The 24,351-nt window shown below is 39.7% G+C and overlaps 1 protein-coding gene across 1 annotated transcript in view; it reads right to left on the minus strand.

The window, feature by feature from the left end:
• Positions 1–24,351, minus strand: part of RYR3 (ryanodine receptor 3) — a 467,844-nt gene that overhangs the window by 342,912 nt on the left and 100,581 nt on the right. The window contains exon 2 of the mRNA XM_075193561.1: positions 14,744–14,863. Within this exon, the coding sequence (XP_075049662.1) occupies positions 14,744–14,863 (120 nt within the window). The remainder of the gene's footprint in view (positions 1–14,743; positions 14,864–24,351) is intronic.

The raw sequence follows: 24,351 nt of genomic DNA on the forward strand, positions 1-24,351 counted from the left end.
ATGTGTACACAATTCTAACAAATTCCCTCAACTGTGTAAGTAAATATGCAACAAGCAAGTACAGTGATTGTTTTGGGATTGAACAAATGGTTATTAAAATAGGGATGTGGTGGGCACTTGCTATAAAAGCTTGACAATATCTAGTTGTAGCGTTGAATGGTGGCATATTAAACATACTTACACTAGGAAAATATAAAATTACAAAGTTGCTGACTGATGCTGTTTTACTATTAATGTGATTTACAATGAACCCATTAATGCCATACAGAACTTGCAGAACCTAATGAAGAGTCCTTCTTTACTTAAGTAAAGTAAGGCATTTCATTAGGTTTAAAATAGGGTTCCCCTCGGGTTGTCTGCCTGATGGCTTCCCTCCCCGGGGGCAAGAAACTTGTTAAGATTACACTTTTATGCTCAGAAAACCATTATGCTAACTAGATAGAAAACCAAATATGACCCATCATATCTCATTGGGAGCAATCGTTTAATGATTCACTAGTTTTCTATAAACTTACATGCTTCATGGGGTTGCACATATACATTTATTAAGCTTCGAGATCCATTGGTAGAATCTACTACGCCTCGTTCATAAGATATTATAAGCAGTTCTCAGTTGAAAAGTTATTAATAAAAGCAGAAAAAAATATAAAAACAGAACAAAAGTCCCGCAAAATGGAGAGAATGGTATTATCTGAGGGTCATTTTTCTTGACTGAAGGAGTGACAGTGGAAATCCAGTGAACTGGGATAAAACGAAGTTCAAAAGATATAACAAGGACATCTTGTAAAACTTAAACAGAGCCTGGGGGTTGTGAACCCCTGTCATGTTTAATTAATGCACGGATACTTAACCAACATGGATATGGAGGATAGTGCCTCTGGTTTGCAGGATTCCCAGAACCTGTCAGAGCTCTAAATTTAACTGACGTTCGACACCATCATGAGAGTAATATGTAGTTTTCTTGATTTTACTGTGAATTAAACACTGGTTAGTTAGCCAAAGCCAAGGTGCCAACTCTAAGTATAACTGTAAAATACAGCCCTTTCCCCATATATACCTGCTTCAAAAGTGTCAGTGGGAGCAGAATGTCATGTTTTTTTCCAACTGGGTGAAAAAACTATGTATTTGAAAAATGACCAAGAATCAATGGGTTTGTTCCTTAGTGTAGTGTTAAATGCAGATATCAAAAGTTATAGGTTCCCGAGTGACAAAATGCAGTGCATTTAAAAATGAATTGGTGAGATGAGCAGAATGCTCCCCTGGTGGAAAGCCTGGGTTTCCTAGAAAAGAGAGTACGAGGGAAGGTTCTGACAATAACCTATTCAGAGATAGTGCACAGCTATAGAAACAATAGTGTCATAGATGCGGTGAAATCCATTTATATCCCCGGTGCTGGCATTATCATTGACATCAAGCAGCCTCAGACACTATATTAACCCAGCGCACTAAGCGCCAGGTTGCTAGATTATTGTGTGTCAGTCACCGTGTCTAACATTATTAACTTGTTCTTGATGTTATACTGTGTATCAGACCTCTAGATCGTTCCTGACTATGCGTATCATCTCTGCACCTATAACATTAACTCTGTATGTGCTGAACTCAGATACATTATTCTCCCTAATTGCTATTACTGAGACCAGTACAATTCCCAGACTATCTGGCTTATCAGACCCTTGGTTTAAGACTAAAACACAATTACAGTCAGCTTACAGACATTTACCCTTGATACTGCTCTGAGCATCATACAATACTGTGGCTGGATCACTTATAAATAACTTATTGTATAAATATATTTAAATCATTAGCGTGGTGCGCAAATTTATATAACTGATTTCCGATACAATGTTATATTTGTGCATTGAGAATGTACTTTAGCCATAGGGGAGAGAATGTTTTCTGTGGCTGTCTGAAGGCAGATAATTTCATGTTAATTAGACCTTTTCATCTTAGTGTCCAAAACATCCCTTAGGTTTAATTACCCCCGTGTACCTTCAGGCTGTTAGGTTTCCTATGTCTCTAAGACAGGATGCAGGAAATCAAGAGACTGATGTCATTTTTGTTAAAGCTTAAATCGCATCAACTCCTAGTCTGGAAGATTTTACATCCTGAGATCTGATATAATATTTCAGTCTTTGCGGAGCCATCTAGGGTCAGGGGGCAGTATAACCCCTGATAACAGTTGTGTCAGAAGCTGTATATAAAGGAGCTCTGCTTGACCATGTAGTATCATACCATCTGTACTTCTGGAGATCCTTAGTACCTTAAACTAGTGGATTTAAATTTCCTTATAAGAGCTACTTGAGCTAATAAAACATCACTGCTTCAAGAACCTGCTTTGACGACTACTTACCCTGCTGTAATTCCTGTGACCTGCAGATTAGACCAAATCTAAGCCATTATCCAGCAGTTCTGAGGTTGGCACCCTGCATCCAGTGCCAATGCTCTGCCCTCTACCTTGCAGCTCTGGCCAGTGTGATAGGCCTGGGGAAACCATCAACAGCAACCCTGATCTCAAGGCAAGAGGTCAGGGGTACCGGCCCAGGTGCCCATAGAAGGGTTATACTAGCAGCGAAAGTTACCCAGAAGGAACCGGTTACAGGCGCCGGCGAAGGAGCCTAGTGGTGACAGCAGGCTACGCATGCTGCAACAGGAGGGGCGCATTTGGGATAACTAAAAGGGGATGGTGGCAAGGCAAGCCCAGCCGTTCCCCAGCACAACAGACAGGGTGGCATAGGCGGTCCATCCTGTCCCACAAACTGTTTACTGGAGGGTGTTGTCCCCGTTTTTAGTGTTGAATAGCTTGCACTAACTTTATTATACAAATTTAATGTTCATGGCCCTCAAACAAGTTCCTAAGTAGTAGACAGTAACGCTGAAATTAGAGAGTCAATATATATATATATGAGATCCAAGAGTATGTTAAAGTTGGAGGGTAGCATATTACTTGATGGGTTTCAAAATGTTTGACATGGTGACCAATGGCTGGGTGATAAAAATATATATATATATATATATATATATATATATATATATATATATATATATATATATATATATATATATATATACAAATCGCCAGCAAAGGCCACAGCTCCATGAAGTGTTAATTGTAGAAAACAAACAACTCTATGCGAAGGCTTGCTTCCCCCAAGAATACATCTAAAGAGTGCCCAATGAACCAATTTAATGGTGCAGAATGTCTTGCCCACTCTTCATTTTGGAGAATAAACCTTATAAACTGGAGAGCAAGATTGTAATTTATTCACCAATATATCAGCAAATAATACAAAATTGACATGAAGGAAACATGGCAATATACAGTACATTAATGTACTTAATTGTAAACAAAAAATGTTACTATCCAGTGTAATCAAACTGGGTTACACAAAAAGATTGCATCGTACAAAGACAGGAGCACAGCTACTGTCAGTCCACCAGCTTTCACAGACTAAAGCGGGTACATCATCTGAATCTATATTAATATTGGGCTTCCTCTATCCTCTATAACATCCACAGAACAACAGAAGTGGTTGGCTGACTTTTAAACTCTATGGGGGAATTGCTGAACTCTCTCATGGCTTGTTTTACTGATGTAAAATGTACATATAACCTCACTCATCGTTATCCAAACTAAATGAATAGTGAACACTGAAACAAACCATTTTACTGCAGGCAGCTGCAGAGTAGAGGCTAGTGCTTATAACATCTACTGCAGCCAGTTCAATTAATTCATCATGACCCTCTCTGCAGTGCGTTATCCTCCTCTTTGCTGTCTAACACGTTTTGCCTTTTAGCTGTGCATAGATGGAGCGACATAAAAAATATATACTGCATCATCTGAGGATGCTAGAAAACTGCAGAGCATATTCAGAAAGATAAATCAGATAAACTGCCAAATATCAATCCAAAATAGAATTGTGTTAAATCGAATTTCTCACTTACATGCCTAAGGAAAACAATTTTAGTTGTGTGTTTTTTAAAATATAAATGGCTGCTCTCTCCAATTACCTCAATAGACTAAAAAATCAATACATAGAAGTGATTTTAAATTACTTAATCCTAGGACATTGATGGTGCTTAGAAAGTCCACACTAGGGGCCTATTTATGAACTTCTAAAGAGGTTTAAACCTCCCAAAAACTGCTGTTTTAGGAGGATTATAGCATTTTAAAGTACAAAGGTTATTTATTATTAGATGGATTATGGATCACATTGATTGGATTGGATGAATTATGGATCACAGTTGATATCAGAGATAATCAGATCTCGACCCGACAGCTAACACCATATGGAAATGGCATTAGCCATACTATCCTAAATGGGGAGCATCGCAGGAGAGGGATCTTCAGATCCCTCCCAGGCAGGATTGGTGCTCCTCCCCATCGTAAATAGTCAGAAGCCATAAGAACCTTTAAGTAAAGTAAACGCAATTGCATCTGTCCCAGTTAATCAATTTTAATAAATTGCCAAGTTAGTTATTTCATAAATAGACCCCACAATAACCAGCATGACTGGGCCATAATCAGAAACTGATCAGTAAATTAGCTCAAGTTTGCTTCATGTCAATAGATAATTCTATGTTCATTGTACCAAGGAATGGAGACTGCGCTAATTTTGGGCATTTAGTATACAAATAAAAGCAAAACAAAAGAGAGCTTTAAAAGGAGCAAAAAATTGTATTTTCCTTTAGTAACGTCCTTTGGGAATGATAAAATCCTAAATAAAAGTAGAATTATGATTTTGAATGGACTGTTAACAATAATGTGTAGTAAATTTATCTCATCTTATATTGATACAATTTAAACAAAATTGTGTAGTCATGTATTTAATTTTTGGGGAAAGCTGCAAGACTGAACAGGTTAGATGTCCTGGGCTTATTCATCAAGGAACGCAAAGTGAACAAAATGTCTGCTTTTTAAAAACACACGGAAATTGCATGAACATTCACCTATATTCAAGTAAAAGTGGATCTCAATTGAATATGTGTATCAGTACGCTCTAGATATACGTTACTTGCTGCATGCAGAAAGACAAAGTCACATCAGAACACATGGAAAAATATATATATATTAAATATATTAACACCTATTAATACTATAATTATTAATAAAAATACACTTAAAAAAGTATTTCACTTTTTTAATTATTTTTAAGTGTATATTTTTCAGAATGTTCTTAATGCCTACTGTACATAACATCCATTTCTATAGTTGATCTTGCAAATACATGTTTTGTAATGCATACACATCCGTCATCACTATCAACCAGCACATACACCTGCCCTGTAGCGGGTGCAAAGGATATGACTAAAAATCACGTACCTGAGAGATTCACAGAGCTTAAATCTGACAAATGTGCTTGTGTGCTCAGTCCCACTATATTTGTATACCTCTCAATATTTAAGGAATAAAAATCTCAACATGAAAATGGCCATGTCTTGATCCGCCCAGCCACACCTCAATGTTACCATGGTCGACAGGGAGTTATGCGGTATGTACTATTAATGCATAATGGCTGAAAGTAAACAGCGAATATTTTGAACTAAATTCCGCTGATGGCATACAACCATATGTGAGAGGCCAACAAGGAGACTTATCCAGGGAAAAACCATTAGCATCATCACAGCTGCTCACAAGAAAAAGACAAGGGAAGTAATCTTAGAATAGAATGACGCAAAAATGATCTCCTCACTACTCAAACGGCACCTTTACCTTAAACTCTCTCACAGGATAACGTCCCTGAGGTGTCAAATAAATGCCATTTACAACTTAATAAACAGCAAACACATTAAAATGGCTACAGCAGAGACTCTGTAAGAGTGATAGACTTTTCTCACATAAATGCACTTAAAACATGATTAAAACAAGAGACATGATATATGATCCCTGGTAAATTGTTAGGGAGTTTTGAGAGATTTAATCTTCTCTGCATAACACAGCCATCCCTCCCTACAGCACAGCATTCTATAAACCAACTGATGCCTACTTACACACCAGTAGGTTACCTATTGCTATTACTACTGCCAAGGAAATCACCCAGTCCATCTGTTAAATGATTAATTTATGTCCACTCTCCCACATGGAACAACACAATTAGCAATTGAGTATATACAAAAAGGAAATCAGAGTGTGGGGTATGGAAATTCGATTGGATTCTGGGAAGTGAATGCTTGGGATCAATATACTGGAATTTAGGGGTATTGAATTGCTGAGCTAATGCTGCTATAGTGATATGGGTCAGATATATGGGAATGCTAGTCCTGAGCTATATGAATACTGATAAACATGATAATGGAGACATGATTACATGGGAATTGTAATGTAACATGGGACAGAGGTCAAACAAACACACAGAAGGAAAATACATACGCACATCATATTAATCAAACAGGCACAGAATTCAGAGCACTTCTTAATTATGTTATATGCACTGTGTGTATGATTATATGTTAGTGAGAATATAACCTCTTAATTGAAGCTCTCCATCTGTGTGTCCGAACATAAATATAATTGTTACTGTGAATACTGTGTATCTAAGACTATATAGTAATCTATTTGTTCTGTAAAAATGTATAGCAGAATTTGTGAGCAAATGACAGGAAGAAAATATGTGCTATGTATATGATTGGTAGTACCACATCTAGGATAACTGCTATGATGTTCCTGTGAATAAGCATTTTTATTAACAATTATTTGTATAGCACATTCATTTCACACAGCGCTTTACAGAGAATAATATTTTGCTTTAATCCCTGCGCTAGGGAAGTTTACAATCTATATTCCCTGTCTCTATACAGCAATAATCTGTACTAGACAAAAATTGCAACTTGCATTATTATCCCTATCCCTATCTTAGATATGGATTAATATAATATACAAAATTTTCCCAAAACGTGTTGCTCCTGAGAATATATCAGTAATATAAAACTAAGGAAGAGAAACGATAATTCTAATAGAGGCCACTCAAGGACTAGGTAAATGATAAATTCAGAAATGTATTGGTATGCATTAAAACAGATGAAATCAATTTTCAATTGATAGAAAAGGTGAAATATAAAAACAAACAAAATAAGTGAAAAAATGAAAGACTGTGAATGTGCAATAAAGAATAAAAATATGAAATTTCGGTCTTTCTTGTGTTTTAATTATTGAAGGTAACAATGTTCATTATTACTAGAGATGCTCACTGACCCCCGTGTTTTGGTTTTGTTTTTGGATCTGGATTACCTTCGTGTTTTGGTTTTGCAAAACCGCCCTTGCGTGTTTTGGTTTTGGTTTTGTTTGGTTTTGTTTTGCTATTTTGATTAAAAATCAATGTTTTTGGGCCTAAAATAACCAAATTTAGTGCTCCATCTGTTTCTAGGATAAGTAATGTAATTGTAAAGCTAATAAATTATCCAAAAAACAGTTTCATTCCTGGTAGGCCTTCATTAATTCTACACACAAACCAGATTGTCTTCCTCTCCATCTATGAATATTGGCAATGCAGCCATCGTCTTTGGATCTATATTACACCCTACACTTATACTTAAATATGTAAAGAAATGGACAAAGGCAGTTTGGTTTCTGTCTCTCTAGGCCCCCCTCCAGTTGTTGTAAATACAAAAGAATTCAGCCGTTATAGACTGTACAATATTAATAGAAAGGGACAAAGGCAGTTTGGTTTCTGTCTCTATAGGCCCCCCTACATTTGTCGAAAATACTAAAAAATTCAGCCGTTATAGACTGTACAATATTAAGAGAAATGGACAAAGTCAGTTTGGGGTCACTCTCTCTATGACACCCTACCCTTAAGGAGAAATTGCCCAAACAGCAGCCTTTCAAGACGGTGGTACGTGATATGGAAATGCCCCAAGTTCCTTTCCTCTTTGGGGGTAGATTGCACCCTACACTTACATAGAAAGTTTTAAAAAGATGTTATCGTCATCATCTTCAGCATCATCCTCACCCTCATCAGTGTGTACGTCATCATCACAGACTATCAATTCATCGCCGCTTGAATCCGCCATTAGAGAACAGTTAGTGCTTGGATGTCTTGGATGGTGAAGGCCTTCCTCGTGGTGTAGTTCATTTTTATTAACATCATTTTCTCCACATTTTTGGGAAGTAACCTTCTACGGCGATCACTGACTAAGTTCCCTGCTGTGCTGAACACTCGTTCAGAGTACACACTGGAGGGTAGGCAGCTTAAGTATTGCAAAGCAAGTTTGTACATGGGTTTCCAAATGGCCTGCTTTTCTTCCCAGTAAGGAAAGGGACTGTCTGACATTTCCATATCAATTACCTCTTGAAAGTAATCCTCCACCATCCTTTGCATTTTAATACTCATATTGGATGGAGTTATGGGCAAGGTCACACATTTTTTGGAAAAACCCTGCAAACCAGCCCAGATGTTAAACTGTTCTGGTCTGCCCTCTGCGTCCTCCCTGCTTTTTTTTTTAGGAAAATTCAATTTTTTACGAGCAGCAGCTGCTTGAGAAACTGAAGGAGGACTTGTCGTCAAGCCAAGGCCCAGTTCAGCGGACAACTCGCTGAGCAATAGCTCCTTGCAAAATTTCACATCTCGTTCATTTTGAAGCAAAGAATCAATGTAGGTCTTAAACCTTGGATCAAGCACAGTGGCCAAAACGTACTGATCCGAGCTCAAGATCTTAATAACTCGAGGATCATTGTGAAGCGAAGTAAGTACTTGATCGACAAGGCCAACATACTTTGCGGAATTTCTTGCTTTCATCTCCTCCCTCAGTTTCTCAAGCTGCTTTTCCAATAGTCTAATTAAAGGAATGACTTGGCTCAAACTAGCAGAATCTGCACTCACTTCACTGCACAACTTCAACTGGTTTCAGCACCTTGCACAGCACTGAAAGGATTCCCCACTGTGCAAGACTGAAATACATGCCCTCTCCTTTCCCAGTGTCATGGCTGGTGCAATACGCTTGGATGGCTTTGTGCTGTTCCTCCATTCTCTGCAGCATGTACAGGGTGGAATTCCACCTTGTTACCACCTCCTGCTTAAGTTGGTGGCAGGGCAAGGTAAACTGCTCTTGGAGCTGCTGCAATCTCCTACATGCTGTGGCCGAATGCCTGAAATCTTACGGGCCACCGAAAGCATTTCCTGCACCTCACGGTTATTTCGTAGGAAGCTCTGCACCACAAAGTTGATGGTGTGAGCAAAACAGGGAATGCGCTGGAAATCACCCAGCTGTGATGCTCGCACTATATTGTTGGCATTATCAGAAATGACCTATCCTGGGGAGAGTCCAAGTGGTATAAGCCATGTATCAATTACATCTCTCAGTTTGCGTAACAAATTGTCAGCTGTATGCCTGTTAGTGAAGCCGGTGATACAAAGAGTAGTCTGCCTGTGACAAATGTTACGTAGTGGTGTACATGCTGCTGCTGTTCCTGCTGGTGAAGGTGAATGACCAACCCAGTGGGCTGTCACAGTCATATAGTCTTTGGTTTGACCACTTCCACTTGTCCACATATCTGTGGTTAAGTGGACAGTGGGCAGAATGGCACTTTTCAGCGCAATCTCTACATTTGTACACACTTTTTGGTATAGTTGTGGAATAGCTTTACGGGAAAAATGGTGTCGCGATGGAATTCTAAAAAGCGGACACAAAATCTCAATTAACTGTGAAAAACCAGCTGCGTTTATTGTGGATCTTGGATGCAGATCTAACACTAACATGGCAGCCATGGCGTCTGTGATTCGCTTGGCGACTGCTGTCATATTTGCTTCCCCTAGCAAATGATTGTTTCACAGTTAATTGTTTAAATGTAGGACTGCTATTTTTCTTGGCCTTCCTCTGGGCTGACGATTCACCCCCAGCAGCAGCAACAGCAGCAGCAGTGGACTAACGCTTTCTTCAGAGGAATCAGTAATAGTGCAGGAGTCATCCAGCCTTAATAAATGGAATGCAGGGTTAACTCCGAGCGCTACTGAGGATATTGATGAGAATGGTGTGGTGGGTGTATTTTGTAGCCGTCGGGATGTCGGTGAGCGGAGGGTCCTAGCTGATGATGGAGTGCTTATAATTTTTTTGAAAGAACTTTCAACTTTTCCCAACACTTTGCCACGAACTCTCGTCAAATGGCGTAACATAGACAAGGTTCCAAGATGGTTAAGGTCCCTCCCTCGACTGACTGGCTTGACATACACTACAAATGGCTATACAGTTGTTGTCTGGATTGAGGTAGAAATAATTCCACACATAAGAAGTGGATTTTTTGGTTTCATGGCCTGGCATGACAATGTCCTTTTTCTTGTCACGTGCCAGAACTGCTGCCACTGGTGCAGGACTGACACAAACAACCTCATCCTCATCAACATCCTCATTAGCGCCCTCGTCACCTCCACAAATCTTCCCCTCATCCTCTTCTATTTCCAAAGTGGCATCCTCAATTTGTGTATCACCGGCTACACTCGGGCTGTTCAGGCACACATCAGCAGAACTGCTGAAAGGGTCCCTCTTTATGGGTACAGTAACAGAATGCTCACGATTAGACATCCCACTGTTGGATGGACTCTCCACAGGGATTGGTGTCATTTGTGATTCAGAGCAAACATTATCCTCTAATGCCTTACTGTTATCTTGCAGCTCGGCTTTGACGCGTAACAGTAGTTGTGCACCACTTGTAGGCTCGGTAACATTTTTTGATCTGCCACTAATAGACAAAGGTGAAGGCCTCATTCTCTCTTTGCCACTGCGTGTATAGAATGGCATGTTGGCAATTTTTTATTTTTTTTTTATCGGCAGTTAACTTTTTCTCAGCTACACTTCTTTTTCCCTTCAACACGGTAAATTTTTTTTGGGTGCGTGTTTTTTTGACTGATTTCAAAAGACTGTAGTTTGACATCGCCTTTAGTGCTACAAATTGTTTTAGATACTGCTGACAAATATGACTTTTGACAGACAGAAATATTAATGCAAAAGAATGGGGGACACCCCAAAAGCACTTGGAGTGCCAAATATTGAAAAAAAAAAAAAAGACTCCTCTATCCTCCTCTCTTCTCTATCAATTGTTATCAGAATTGTAATCAGAATTGTAATCAGAATTGTAATCAGAATTGTAATCAGAATTGTAATCAGAATTGTAATCAGAATTGTAATCTTTGTCCCTGCTCTAATCAGCCTGTGACTACACCCTGCTCTCTCCCTCTGTCAAATGGCGATGGATTGCTGTGGAGGCGGGTATTTATAATTTTCACGTATCGCGAGAACCGAGCGCCGAGATCCGACGACATCACGATGATGTTCGGCCTCGATTTGGAATCCGAGCGGGCGAGAGAGTACCGAGTCTGCTCGGCTCGGTACTCGGATAGGCAAAATTCGGGTGGGTTCGGTTCTCGGGGAACCGAGCCCGCCCATCTCTAATTATTACCCTATTGGCGGCACAAACTTGAATCTTATGATTCAATGGATTTTATCATCAGTTAGAAAACTGGACTCAAATCCACATTTGCACATGAATCAAAAGTCGTGCCTATATAGAGGTAGGTCACTGGTGAAGGTGTCATTTTTAAATATGCTGGATTATGATGCCCAAATTTTAATTAAACTGAACTCTAATGAAGCAGATCATCAGAAATCTGTGGCTCCTATGCATTACTAAATTGTTATTTAAAAGGTGGCTTAGTAGAGTCACACTTGTATTCCTATTGGAATCACATTTATATTAAAAATAGATTGTAGCTCCCCACCCAACATAATTGAAGGACTGAAGTCGGCTTTTCCCTTTGTCTGGCACCCCACGCATCTCAAGTATTTGGGGGTGATCATAAACAAAGACAATTCAAAGATATACGCAGATAACTTCCTACCTATTACTGCGACCATACGGAGGGATTGGCTTCAGAAGGACTTTTCCCTGATAGATAGAGTCAATGTCGTCAAAATGAATTTACTCCCGAGAGTGTTATACCTACTACACACGCTACCAATTCAGGTGCCCACCTCATGGTTCAATGAACTACATAAGGCCATTAGACATTTTGTTTGGAGGGGTAGGAGACCTCGCTTCAGACACGACATATTATATAAACGCAAATGTGAGGGTGGTCTGCAGCTCCCACATTTTTCAACATATTACGACGCTGTTATGCTGAACAGGGTTCTAGACTAGTCACGAGGAGAAGGGGACAGACAGTGGGTCTGGATTGAGGATTATGCTTCAAAGACAGCGATTGATCTTGTCCCATGGCAGCCTTCTCTTCCCATTATTACACACCCGACTATATCTCCCACCCTGGCCAGATGGTCAAAGCTGCGCCATATCCCAAATATCTCCACAAAGCGCTCAACCTTGACGGCACTTTTTGATAATCCGGATTTTCCCCCCGGCTTATCGAGACAGTCATTTAAACATTGGATCCAGGCAGGGATAACGCGTGTCGGCTAGCTGGTGGACAGTCTGGGGTCATACACTTCACTGAGATACAGGCAAAGTGGGGTCTATCTAATGTGGAAATTTGGAGACATATCCAGTTGAGACACTTTGCTTGCTCCAGGGGAATCCGTGAGGGAGGTTGGCAGGACCCGCACACAGTATGAGGCCCTTTGCATTTCAGCACACCGCCCTAGGCATACCCTATCATCTATTTATAAGATTTTGTTCGAACAATCATCCAAAGTGCTACCTAAATTCACAAGGGACTGGGAGCGGGAGTTAGACACAGTCATACCGGAATCAGATTGGGGGAACATATTTCAGCGTACCCACGTTAGTTCAGTCAGTGTGAGAGTGGTTGAAACTCATTTCAAGGTACTGACTAGGTGGTACCGTTGTCCCAGTCTCCTAGCAAAAATGGTTCCCGGGGTCTCAAATCTATGCTGGAGATGTCAGGGAGCTTTGGGCACTCCATTACATATTTGGTGGGATTGCCTGGCAATTAAACCCTTCTGGGATACGGTTATTCTCATCTCCAAAACAATTGTGGGAACTGAACTACAAAACTGCCCAAGGTTCTGGCTACTTAACGACACTAATATGCCAGTCTACAAATATAAAAAGTCATTGGTAAAATATCTTAATGGCGCTGCAAAGGCGGTGATAACGGTTCACTGGAGGTCACCACTGGCCCCTACCATAAAAGAATGGTTTACACGGATAGATTTCTATATGGCAATGGATGAAATAATTTATTCGACACAGGATAAAAAGAGAGCATTTTACATACTGGGGTCGGAATGGATTGAGTTTAAAAATAAAGTGTTGTTCGCTCAGTGGAATGTATGAAGCGCATCACATACCCCCTCTCTCTCCCATACCTACCCTCCCCCTCTTTCCTTCTACCTCTTTACCCCCCCTTTTTCACAATTATTTCACCTTATTTTATTATATTTTCTCCTTTGCGAAAGATTAAGCAAATGTACCTCACCATGGGTGATCACGCAACTGCTGAAGTGCAATGTAAAGTCTGAAGTATTGGAATTTTGAGCTAATGTTATTGCATATACTTGTATACGATATTAAACTTCAATAAAAACAGATTATATAAAAAAAAAAAAAAATAGATTGTAGGAGTTATATCTTATATCTCCCGGTTGACTTTACAAGAAAAAGTGCATTTTATTTGGTCTCCTTACGGTGTGAGGAGCCTTTTACCTGTCATTTTTCCCTTTGTCAAATTGTAACAAATTGTACAATGTTTAAAAGTGCATGACACCATTCTTAAAATTCTTGAGTTTTACTTAGCACGAATATGGAAAAACCTCCCTTTAAGTAAATAAATTGGCTCTATTAGTGTTATCACTCTGACAGCATAAAATTGTCAGGTTGCATTTGATACAATTAGTTATCCATGAAGTGTAACTAGATTCTATGGCTTTCTATTAGGAAACATTTCATAATTTGTGCCAAAACAATATATGTGGACATAGTGTTTTCTCATTCAAGTTTAATAGAGCCATATATCAAAGTGTTTTCTAAAATCCTTAAGTGTTAACCCCAAATAGCATGTAATTCTATATCTGCCCAAATACCTACTACTAATATGGTGAGAAAACCAAATCAAAATAAGGATATTATCAGGAAGGAGCACAGGTTGGGGGAGAGAGACGGATGGAGTGAGGGAGGTCATTCCAGTGCAGGGGGGCAGCTTGGGAGAAGTCCTGGATTCTAGAGTGGGAAGAGGTGATCAGAGTGGAGGAGAGACGACGGTCATTGGCTGAGCGCAGGGAGCGGGCCGGAGTGTGAATGGTGAGGAGGTTAGAGATATAGGGGGCAGTAGATGGCAGTAATCTCGCGTTACAGAATGAATTCTTATTCTTTCACTGATTGCAACACTAGTCACACTGGTGCACCTAGTTTTTACTTTGCATGGAACGCCAACTACTCCTACTGGTTGATCAAAATTTCTGCTCCATTATACTGCGCAAGCCAATGAACTTTGGAAGAAATCTATGCACTAATATATAGGCAACTAATCACCGATGGGGATTTTGTGCGGTAGCTTGCCATTCTGCACTTTGTAAATCATGCCCAGTGGGGACAACCATGCTGTAGCTAAACCAATATTCACTAGGATGCGGCATATCCGTTCCTTCACCAGAAACTACTGACATCACTAAAGCAATAACAGTTGAGGTAGATATTTTGTACAAATATAAATGGCAATGCAGCTTCTCAACTCCCTAGAAACTTGAGCCGTCTTATATTTCTCAGGAAGTTGGAGGTCATGCATTAGCAGTGTTTCATGTTCATTTCAACATGACAGTATCAAACAAAAGTTTTTCTTACTTTAGCCTCTGAAGTTGGTTCCAGGAAACAAAGCCGATTACCAAGTCCCTCAGCTGCCAAGCAAAATTTCCTCTGCTCCTTATGTATATTGGCGACACACTGCAGGACAACTTCATCATCCTATGGAACAAAGAGTAGAGGTTAATAAAAAGAAAAAAATATAGAATTACAAATATACACTTACAAAAGTAAGTAAGCACTGTATGATTAATAAATGCCAATGTTTAAGGGCTTCATAACAGTTTTAACATGGTAACTTGGTTACTAATAGGCTGAGAATATTAAATCACGCTCTTGACCTGAAGCAGGAGGCGTATACAACTAGCATGATGTGGCACGTTTAGGTGTTTGTTCAATAGACACGTAATAAAATGGAAGTAAACCTATTTTGTGCACATTACTCTTACCCATCTAGAAAAAGGAAGGGGTACAAATCTATAATATTTCCCCTCTTACAAAGATAGATCATTGAGGTTTGTATCTGCCAGAAATTACAACCTGCAGAATTCTATTGCAAGCAACTAATGTACACCAATTTATATTCATGGCACAAGTGAATTGACTGGTTGTTAATGGACTGAATGTACTGGATGTATAAATGAGTGACACCACCTAAACTGATGGATTTCACTCATAGAAAAGTGTTTCTAAGGTTCCAATGGCTTTGATCAAATAAATAGTAACATCAGCATGTTTTTGGACCAGTCACAATTAAGTAATAGTATTATCAGGTAGATCTCACTTCATCTGTACTTTATTTTTTTATGTAGTAGCTCTGATTAGTGGGGTATAAAGTGGCACACAGTAGCAAACACCAACAAATTCAATTTCAGTCTAGACATACAGTGCAAATAGCTTGTCTCTATTTTGTTTTCAAGTTGAAATTTACAAAATCAATAAAAAGAAAAGAAAACTGAGTCACACAATTACTTGACACTCAAAAATAGACGCTGACCAATGCATAACAAACAAACTGAATAGCACATATACCCCAATAGATGAATTTACAGAACATGCTGCACATTGCACATGTGAATAAGAACACGGTCGTGCTGAACACAACAGAGGCCTTCCCTCTTTTTGACCAATGACTGTTGCAGCGGAAAATGACATTTGTTTTCTCCATGTATTAAATGTACAACAAAATTAAGTGTCCCAATATCCTAACAAACATACATTTTTTTACAAAATCGAAAAAAAAACTACAACAATATGGGATGATCCAGACAAATTTTACCTCCCTGCACTCCAAAATGTACGCAGCAAAGGAAAACCACAAAGGAAATGGTACATTAAAGGCTAGTACTGATCTTTGTCCATGCCAACTCTTAAATAAATACACATTACTGAGGTTAATGTGCAAAATTGATGTGTGCATCGGACATTATTTTCTCATGGTCACCTTGGTACTGCAAATTTATTTGCTGTCCATGTGAACAACATATGCAGCACGTCACAAAAATCAATTGTTCTTTATCACACTATTTCTCCATGGATTTGGCATTGCATTCCACGAGAAAACTCCCATCTGGAAGAACACAAAAAAAAACAACGGTAAAAGTAAAGCATTTACATGAATTTTCGTTTAAAAACTTGCACAGGGCACTAAATAAATTGCATTTGTCTCACTACACACAGGTTCTCCTTATGTTAAAAAATAGATATATATATAAAAAAAAAAAAAAAAAAAAAAATAGTAAAAAGTATTTTGCTGTGACCTCCTTCACCCTGGATAGAGCACAGAAAACAAATGCCCACTGTATGCAGATGCTCTTGCTCACCTTCAGAAACAGGTCACATTTTTTACATCAATATCTTACAGCGTTTATTTTGTGTGCCTTTTATTGTGGTATAATGGAACTTTTCATTGCAAGGCTGGTAGTAAGCAGGAGGGGGGGGGGGGGCATGCTGGGGCTGGATTCCTTTTTAGCAGAGGCCCTACTGTTTTAGTAGAGCCAGCCAAGGCTGTCTAGCACTGGGACTGGTTGAGAAATTTGGAAGGAGGAAGGAGGACACACTGTCCAATTTTTTGTTCATTTTTCATTACAGGATCTTTAACCGCATTTAAACAGCTGACTTATTTAAATCAAGTTCCTATAGGAAACAGACATACTGGAAGCCCCATTGAAATGAATGTCCATGCACTTTCATTCTGGGCACATCCGCAGTTGCATACAAATGTATCCAGTGCATACAAAATACTTATTGGATACAACAGCAAACACAGAGGACCTGGTGCACAGTAAGTATTACGTCAGTTTACATAGTATATCTTGCGTGAAATCACTCTGTGCAGGCCCAGAAAATGGGGAGGCATGTATATGTGCCCATACAATTTGCATGATTCTCATACAGACGCCTGGATAGGCGGGACAGTCATTCTAACGCAAACCAAGTACAGCAAGGGTATGTTTGCGCAATTGTGAACGGATGCAGACTAGGAATATGAACCATATACGTCATGGTCCCAGACCACCCACAAATTTTATTATTTGCGGGTGGTCAGGGGCAGGTGCAAAATTTATGTCCATATGGTGGGCTATACACATCTAAATATCCCTACAGGTCTGCATCAATAGCATATGCGCCCAGTTTATGCCAGACACACATCACAGACACGTACATCCCACTTGCACACATGTTTTTATCCACTTTTTTTGTGTGCATCATTCACTTTTAGCCGTCGATAAAACTTAAAAAACCTATATAAAACGCAGCAAAAACAACTCCGTCTTGTCTATTAAAAAAATAAATCATAAAATTGCTTTGCTTAAAACATGCTCAAACATGCATAATATGTCCAAGTGACGAAGAAAGCCCCAGAGTCAGCGATGCAATGAGAAACATTCAATCTTAAGTGCTCCACTAGTGTGACTGTCGCCATCATCTGCAATTTTCTTCTGCCCTATAGACCATCTGAAAATAATACATGCATCTCTTTCCCGGTCTGCAACAGTTCAGAATTGCACAAATACACCCTTACTGTACTCTGCCTACATTAGAAAGCCCCCATATTGCCTCTCCTGGTGGGCTGGTTTAAGTGGCAGAATCACAGAAATCTGTGTGGGCACATGTGCATGCGCCAACTTTCTGGGCATGCACAAAGCAATTTCACACACTACATAAACTGGTGTAGTACTCACTCTGCATCGCCCTCGTGTGTCTCATGAAGCATTCTAAATTTAATGACTATAGAGATAACTTATAATGTATTATGCATGCCCAAAGTTTATTTTTATTTATTTTTTTAAAATAAATTTTTATTCAGATTTTTGTCAAAAATAAACGGTACAGCATATATTATGATCATACAGCTCATAACAGTATTAACATCAAGAGTTTGTAAAACAAATGAGGTGAAGAACTCAGAACCACCACCAACTGAGTGGTCCTCAAGATCGGTAACATACAGGTAAACGAAAATCAAGGGTTATGGTTATGAGATATCCAGAGTACCATGATGGGAAAATGGAGAGGGGGAGAGGAAGAGGAAATAAGAAAAGTGGGAAACAGAGAGGAGAAGGTTTGTAGGGGGGGGGGGAGAAGGGTGTGTTAGTAGGGGGAAGAACAAAGAAGAAGGATGGGGAACAGGACCTAGCGAGACTCAGCGCAAACAATTATTGAAGTATCGTTATTTTCATTTTTCAAGAAGAGGAATGTGTAGCAGAGAAGTAATCTTGCCACCTATGCAATGTGGAGAGAAATGTGTAAGGCTGATCATTAACTACACTAGTCATGTGCTCTAGGTTATGTATATGCCAAACACTTTGAATTAGTTCCGAAACAGAAGGGCTCTCTGATTGCTTCCATTTCTTGGCTATTAAGCATCTGGCTGCGGTCAGGATATGGCCCGGGAGCAACCACATTATTTTGTGGATGTCAGGCGGTAGCTGGGGGAGGAGAAAGTAAGATAGATGGAATGGGGATCTTCGATTAGTTACTTTATAAATAAGGTCAGCTACCTCCTTCCAGAAGGGGATGATTTTTGGGCAGCTCCACCAGATGTGGGACAGGGAGCCGCGCTGGCCACAGTTGCGCCAACAGAGTTCAGAGGTTGCCGGGTAGATTGTTTTCAGTCTGGATGTGACTAAATACCAACGGAATAAGAGTTTGTAGGAGTTTTCTTTTATCTGTGTACAGATAGAGGATTTGGCGACTGCCTCGCGGATCTCCTTCCATTCCTCAGGATCCAAAGATTCAGCCATCTCCTCCTCCCAGCGGAGCTCATGAGCCTCCTTGTCAGGTAAATTGTTACTCATTAGTAGAGAATAGAAAGTGGATATTAAACCCTTAGAAGACGTTTTGTTTTTACAGAAGGATTCTAGGGGGGAGGGATTGTGAGGAGCACGAAGGTCTATTAAGATGGAGAAAATGTAACGAATTTGTAGATATTGATTAAACACAGAGGACAAGAGATGGAGACGCTCACGGAGATCAGCAAAGGTCGGAAAAAAAAAAACATTGGAACAATATCGGAAAGAATCAAAATATTCCATTTTGTCCATTGGGGTAAAGATTTAGGATTGACCCCTGGAGGGAAAGAGGGGTTATGCCAGAGAGGGAACATCTGCTTGGGATTAGACAAAAGTTTAAAAGTGCGGGTGCAATATTTCCATATAAAAACGAACTGTTGGGGGGAGGGTGTGCAGAGGGGGAAGGTTCTTACGATCTAGCCAGAACAAAATACTGGGGGATAGCATCTGGAGGAGGTCCGCTTCTGTGTCGACCCAAAGCCTAGTTTGGGGGAGAGAATGAGAGAGAACGGCTTGGGTGAGGTGAGATGCCAAGTAGTATTTATGGTGGCACGGGAGCCCCAATCCACCGTTACGGGCGTGAACTTTGAGGCGAACTCTAGGACGTCGGCCGGACCATATAAATTGTGAGATGCTTGCCTGAAGATCTTTAAAAAAAAGTGATGGGACTCGTACAGGAAGGGTCTGAAAGAGGTAAAGAATCCTCGGTAGAATATTCATCTTAACTGAGGCCACTCTACCAATCCAAGAAATATACTTTGGGGACCGGGATTTGAGATCACGTTTCAGGGCGGTTACTAGTGAAGGGAAGTTGGCAGAAAATAGACAATCATATGTTTTGGTGAGATTGACACCTAAGTATTTGATGTGATGTGGCTGCCAGTGAAATTTAAAGGTGTCCTGCAAGTGAGTTTGGGTGTTCGGAGAGAGATTAAGGGCGAGAGCCTCAGTCTTATTGGAGTTGATTTTAAAATTTGAAAGGAGACCATACTCGCTAATTTCAGCAAAAACAGATGGGACAGAGACATGGGGGTTTGTAAGGGTGAGAAGGACGTCATCTGCGTACAAGGCTAGTTTAGTCGATCTTAAACCTGTGGACATACCAGAGATATTGGGGTTGAGGCGAATTCTGGAGGCCAAAGGTTCCATCATTAGGGCAAAGAGGAGGGGAGAGAGGGGGCATTCCTGTCTGGTGCCATTTCGAATTGAGAAAGCTGCTGATGCACATCCATTAGCCAGGACCGTTGCTGAGGGGTTGAAATAGAGAGAGGCGATTCCATTGAGAAAGGGACCTTGTATATTTGATGCTTTGAGAACCTCGCGCATGAAGGGCCATGAAACCCTGTCAAAGGCTTTTTCAGCGTCCAGCGCGAGCACCAGAGCCGGAGTTTTAAGCTTATTTGAAGCATGGATCAAGTTGATGACTTTGCTTGTATTATCGGCAGCCTGCCGATTGGGAATGAACCCCACCTGGTCGGTGTGGACCAAGGAGGGGATCACACAGGCCAAGCGATTTGCTAGAATCTTACCGAAGAGTTTTAGGTCTGTGTTTAGTAATGATATTGGGCGATAACTTGCACAAAGACTAGGATCCTTTCCCTCCTTAGGAATCACCACTATGTTAGCTCTGGTGGTGGTGCTGTCAAACTTTCGACCCTTGAGGACAGAGTTCTACAGATCTAGAATCATAGGTGAGAGGACAGGAAGCAACTTTTTGTCCAAATTTTATTTTTATTTTTTTAATTCCTTGGGAAAAAAAAATGCAAGAAGGACAAATGCCTCATCATTGCAGCAGGGATATACAAAATTCTTGTCATACTGCTGCTTCCTTCAAGCTGGGAGTGTGCAAGCATTCCGTAGTGTCATTTACTCAGATGTCAAAAATAGACATCAATATCTGCTGTCATGTATTTGCTGAACACACAAACAGTTCAAACAGTAGCTTTTATACGTTCTCATGCAGGATAATATAAATTCTGGACAAGGTAAAATATGCACTACTATAATTATGACTAGACCATATGTCAGAGGATGTCACACTTGCAACCACACCTGGTATTGTAGATGCAGGAATAGCACTATTTATTTTTGCTGTACATCATCACCACTTGTATCAGGAAGCAGACATCTTTGTGAAGATCAGCAAATAATGATATTACTGACTGACAGATTTGTTGTACTTAAAGGGCAAGCATCATTTTTATCAATAGTCTTATGTACCAGATATTGCGTCACTGAGGCTCCCCCTCTTGCCCACTTGGGCAGGTTCCGGGAGACAAGGACTGCTCTCCCATGGGTCCAGGAGAACTACCCAAAATTCAGAACTTTCCTGGATATTTTTGGAGCGTAAGCAAATATGCTTCTTTTAACCTGCTGGGCGATCCTCTGTGCTAAACCCTCTCTGCAATAAAACTCTTGTTTTTTTTCCAAAAGGACAGGCTCCATTTTAGTGACTTGGACTACTGGTGTAGTGGGAGGAGCCACTAACCTGGTGTGGACACACACCCTCAGTGGCTATGGGAGAGACCCAAAAAGTTGCTGTATCAGGGCCCAAAATTCCTCTTGGCTGCACTGACATTGTGGAAGCCAGTGGACGACCCTCCTCCAGGACCTTCCCTCTTTTGGCCACGGAGCTTATGATCCATTTCTCCCTCCCCCTATGTGTGGCATCCTATGCTTGTAATAAGATGTCACATGGGACATACACCACATGACAGGTATGCTGTTCCATGTGTAGCTACAAGAAAAGCAGACAAAAGAGTCTGTCCCATCTACACAGAATGGATAGAACAAGGTAAGTGTGAGGGAAGGGTGGGTATCTTAATATAATGTGAATGGGAGGTAGACTATTCATTTAATGGTGGAGTGTGGGTGGAGGCTAATTTTTTAATAGGTGCTATTTTACTTGTGGGGTGATCGTGGGGCTACTTAATTTAATATTTGGGACAATTCATTTAAGGTGATGGGACCTTTAATTTAATGCTGGGGTGGCTTGGGTTGCCGGGGGCGGGGGGTGTTGGGCTCCTTGGCTCTTCTTTTAAGGGCCCTCATCCTGCCCCGATGCCTGAGTTTGAACACAGGGGCACACCCTATATCCTGCTATCTTCTGTAACTCCCCCCTTTTATTTTTGTTTTGATTGAGGTTCAGACCTTTTAGACCATTTCCACTTTGTTCACTTTTGTATCTATTATGTGATTTTGATTTTATACTGTGGAAATTTTGGACTCCCTTTCTATGTGTTTTTTTTTCCTATTATGGTTGTACTAAGCGCTTTTTTTGACATCCTACTAAATAAACATATTTAAAAGAAATCAGAGGCAAAAGGGCTAGGAAGGTTCCAATTGGCTTACTAAAGAGATATATTTTTATCTGTTGTGTAAATTGGTATCAGCAACCCTCATCAGAGGGTCTACCTGTAAAAGGAAGTTTGCATTTGCAAAAGGAGCTAACTACCCTGGCCCCCTCCCCTCAATTAAACATAGGACGCATGTAGCCATCTGTGCCAAATAATTAACTTAAAAGACAACAAGTTAAATTAAGTAGCTATGTTTATGGAAATTGATGTCATAGTGCACAGAGAGTACTACAGTCTGTCTTAAAGCATTTTAAAGCCGACAAAATAAAACAAATTTCTAATATCCATGGAAAGGGGAATCAATGCATATAAAATATAAAAATATCTTTTTAACAGCTGGATGTTCCTACAAAAGGTAATTTTCTTTTTTGGGACTAGTGTGTTACCAGATTTCTCAAGCAGTGAGATTGTAAAACAACTAAACAGAGACATTGATTGCTTAACAATGTTTTATATTTTTTTTATTACGATGTAATGTCTAGTGAAGACTTTCCAAACTCGGATACAGATGTTGAAAGCAGCACAGTTTTTTCTGCAGAGAAGCCATGTTAGCCATGCACCAGCAAAAGGTTTTTAAAAGTATGTTTTAAACATAAGGTTTTTTTAATAAAATAAATGACATCAGATTTTAGTAATATGAATGCACAAGACTTTAATGACAAAAGCAAGTTGCTAACACACAAACACAGTATGTAATGTTTACATTGTAGAGTAAAATTTAATAAAGTCTGTTGTCAGACAAAACATGTCAGCAAGTTTACTATGTAAAGACAAGTGTCAGACATCACATAAAGACTGGTGCACAGTGAAACGTAATTGGTTACAAAGGACAGACTGATTAAACTGCAAGTATACTAGATTTGGATAAAAGACTGGGGGAGGCGATCATGATTTATTTATACCCGAGTTTTTCATCAAAGCATGCTCACAAAAACAGCAAACATACAGGGCATATCTTACTGCTATTTAGTTTAATTTTGAAAAACATACATGTTGAGTGCCCCTTTGTGGATTGATGCCATTGTTCTAGGGAATTGGTACTCACTTGGGAGGTTTGTAGATTTACATTTCCTATATAGACAGTTGGGGTGCTGTTTAGAAGAGATCTGTATGACTACATTGTTGCTGCTCATGTTGTCCTTCACCCAGAATATACTAAACATATTCTTCACACTTTTTGTATTTGTTATTTATTGTATTTGTTATATTCTTTTGGAAACTTATGAATCTTGTTTTTATATGAGTAAAGATTACTGTGCTAATTTATTTCATATTTTATTATTAAAATGATTCATATGTTGCGATTTGTTTCTTCACACATATGTCAAGCCAGTATTGTGCTGCTGTTTTAGATATAAAAGTAACAAATCCTTTGTACTAATTCTGCCATATTTTAATCTATTATATGCAGTTATTCTATCACTGTTCTTGAGTGTTTCTTGTGTACTAGTAAAAAGACAGTGACAGAAAGTTGTATGGCTTACGGATGTACCAAGTCAGGTAGCCTCTGTGTGTATTAAGATTACAACCAGCTAGTGGGGTATGCTTGCAATAATAGGTTTCCCCCTGCAGACTTTGATGATTGCCTGAGAAGTAATGCTGTTGCTACTTTCTTTCTTAAATGTCGTTCATGTAAGCAAACCATTTTAAAAAAAGATGCTGCTATGACAGAACAACAGGGTGCTGTTAGAAAGTCATTTAGAAAAGTTTCTCTCGCTGATGAAGGTCCCTAGAAAGAAAGAAAGAGATTCATGCAACCTGGCTGAACTGGACATTATACCACAGGAGTTGGAAGGACATTATGGCCCCTAGTCATCACCCACCGCATTTTATACACAATGCATTTCAATCCTCATTCCAAAGATAAGGAATGAAATATTGTGTATATTTAATAAAAACTTCAAAAGAAACTGCTATTCCTGCGAAGACCTGTCTCATATGACCTCGATGGTCAATATTGCAAAGTGCCAAAGTGCTAGCACTTACTCGCTTATGTGGC

Source organism: Mixophyes fleayi, chromosome 12, assembly GCF_038048845.1.
Source record: "Mixophyes fleayi isolate aMixFle1 chromosome 12, aMixFle1.hap1, whole genome shotgun sequence".
Lineage (NCBI taxonomy): Eukaryota > Metazoa > Chordata > Amphibia > Anura > Limnodynastidae > Mixophyes > Mixophyes fleayi.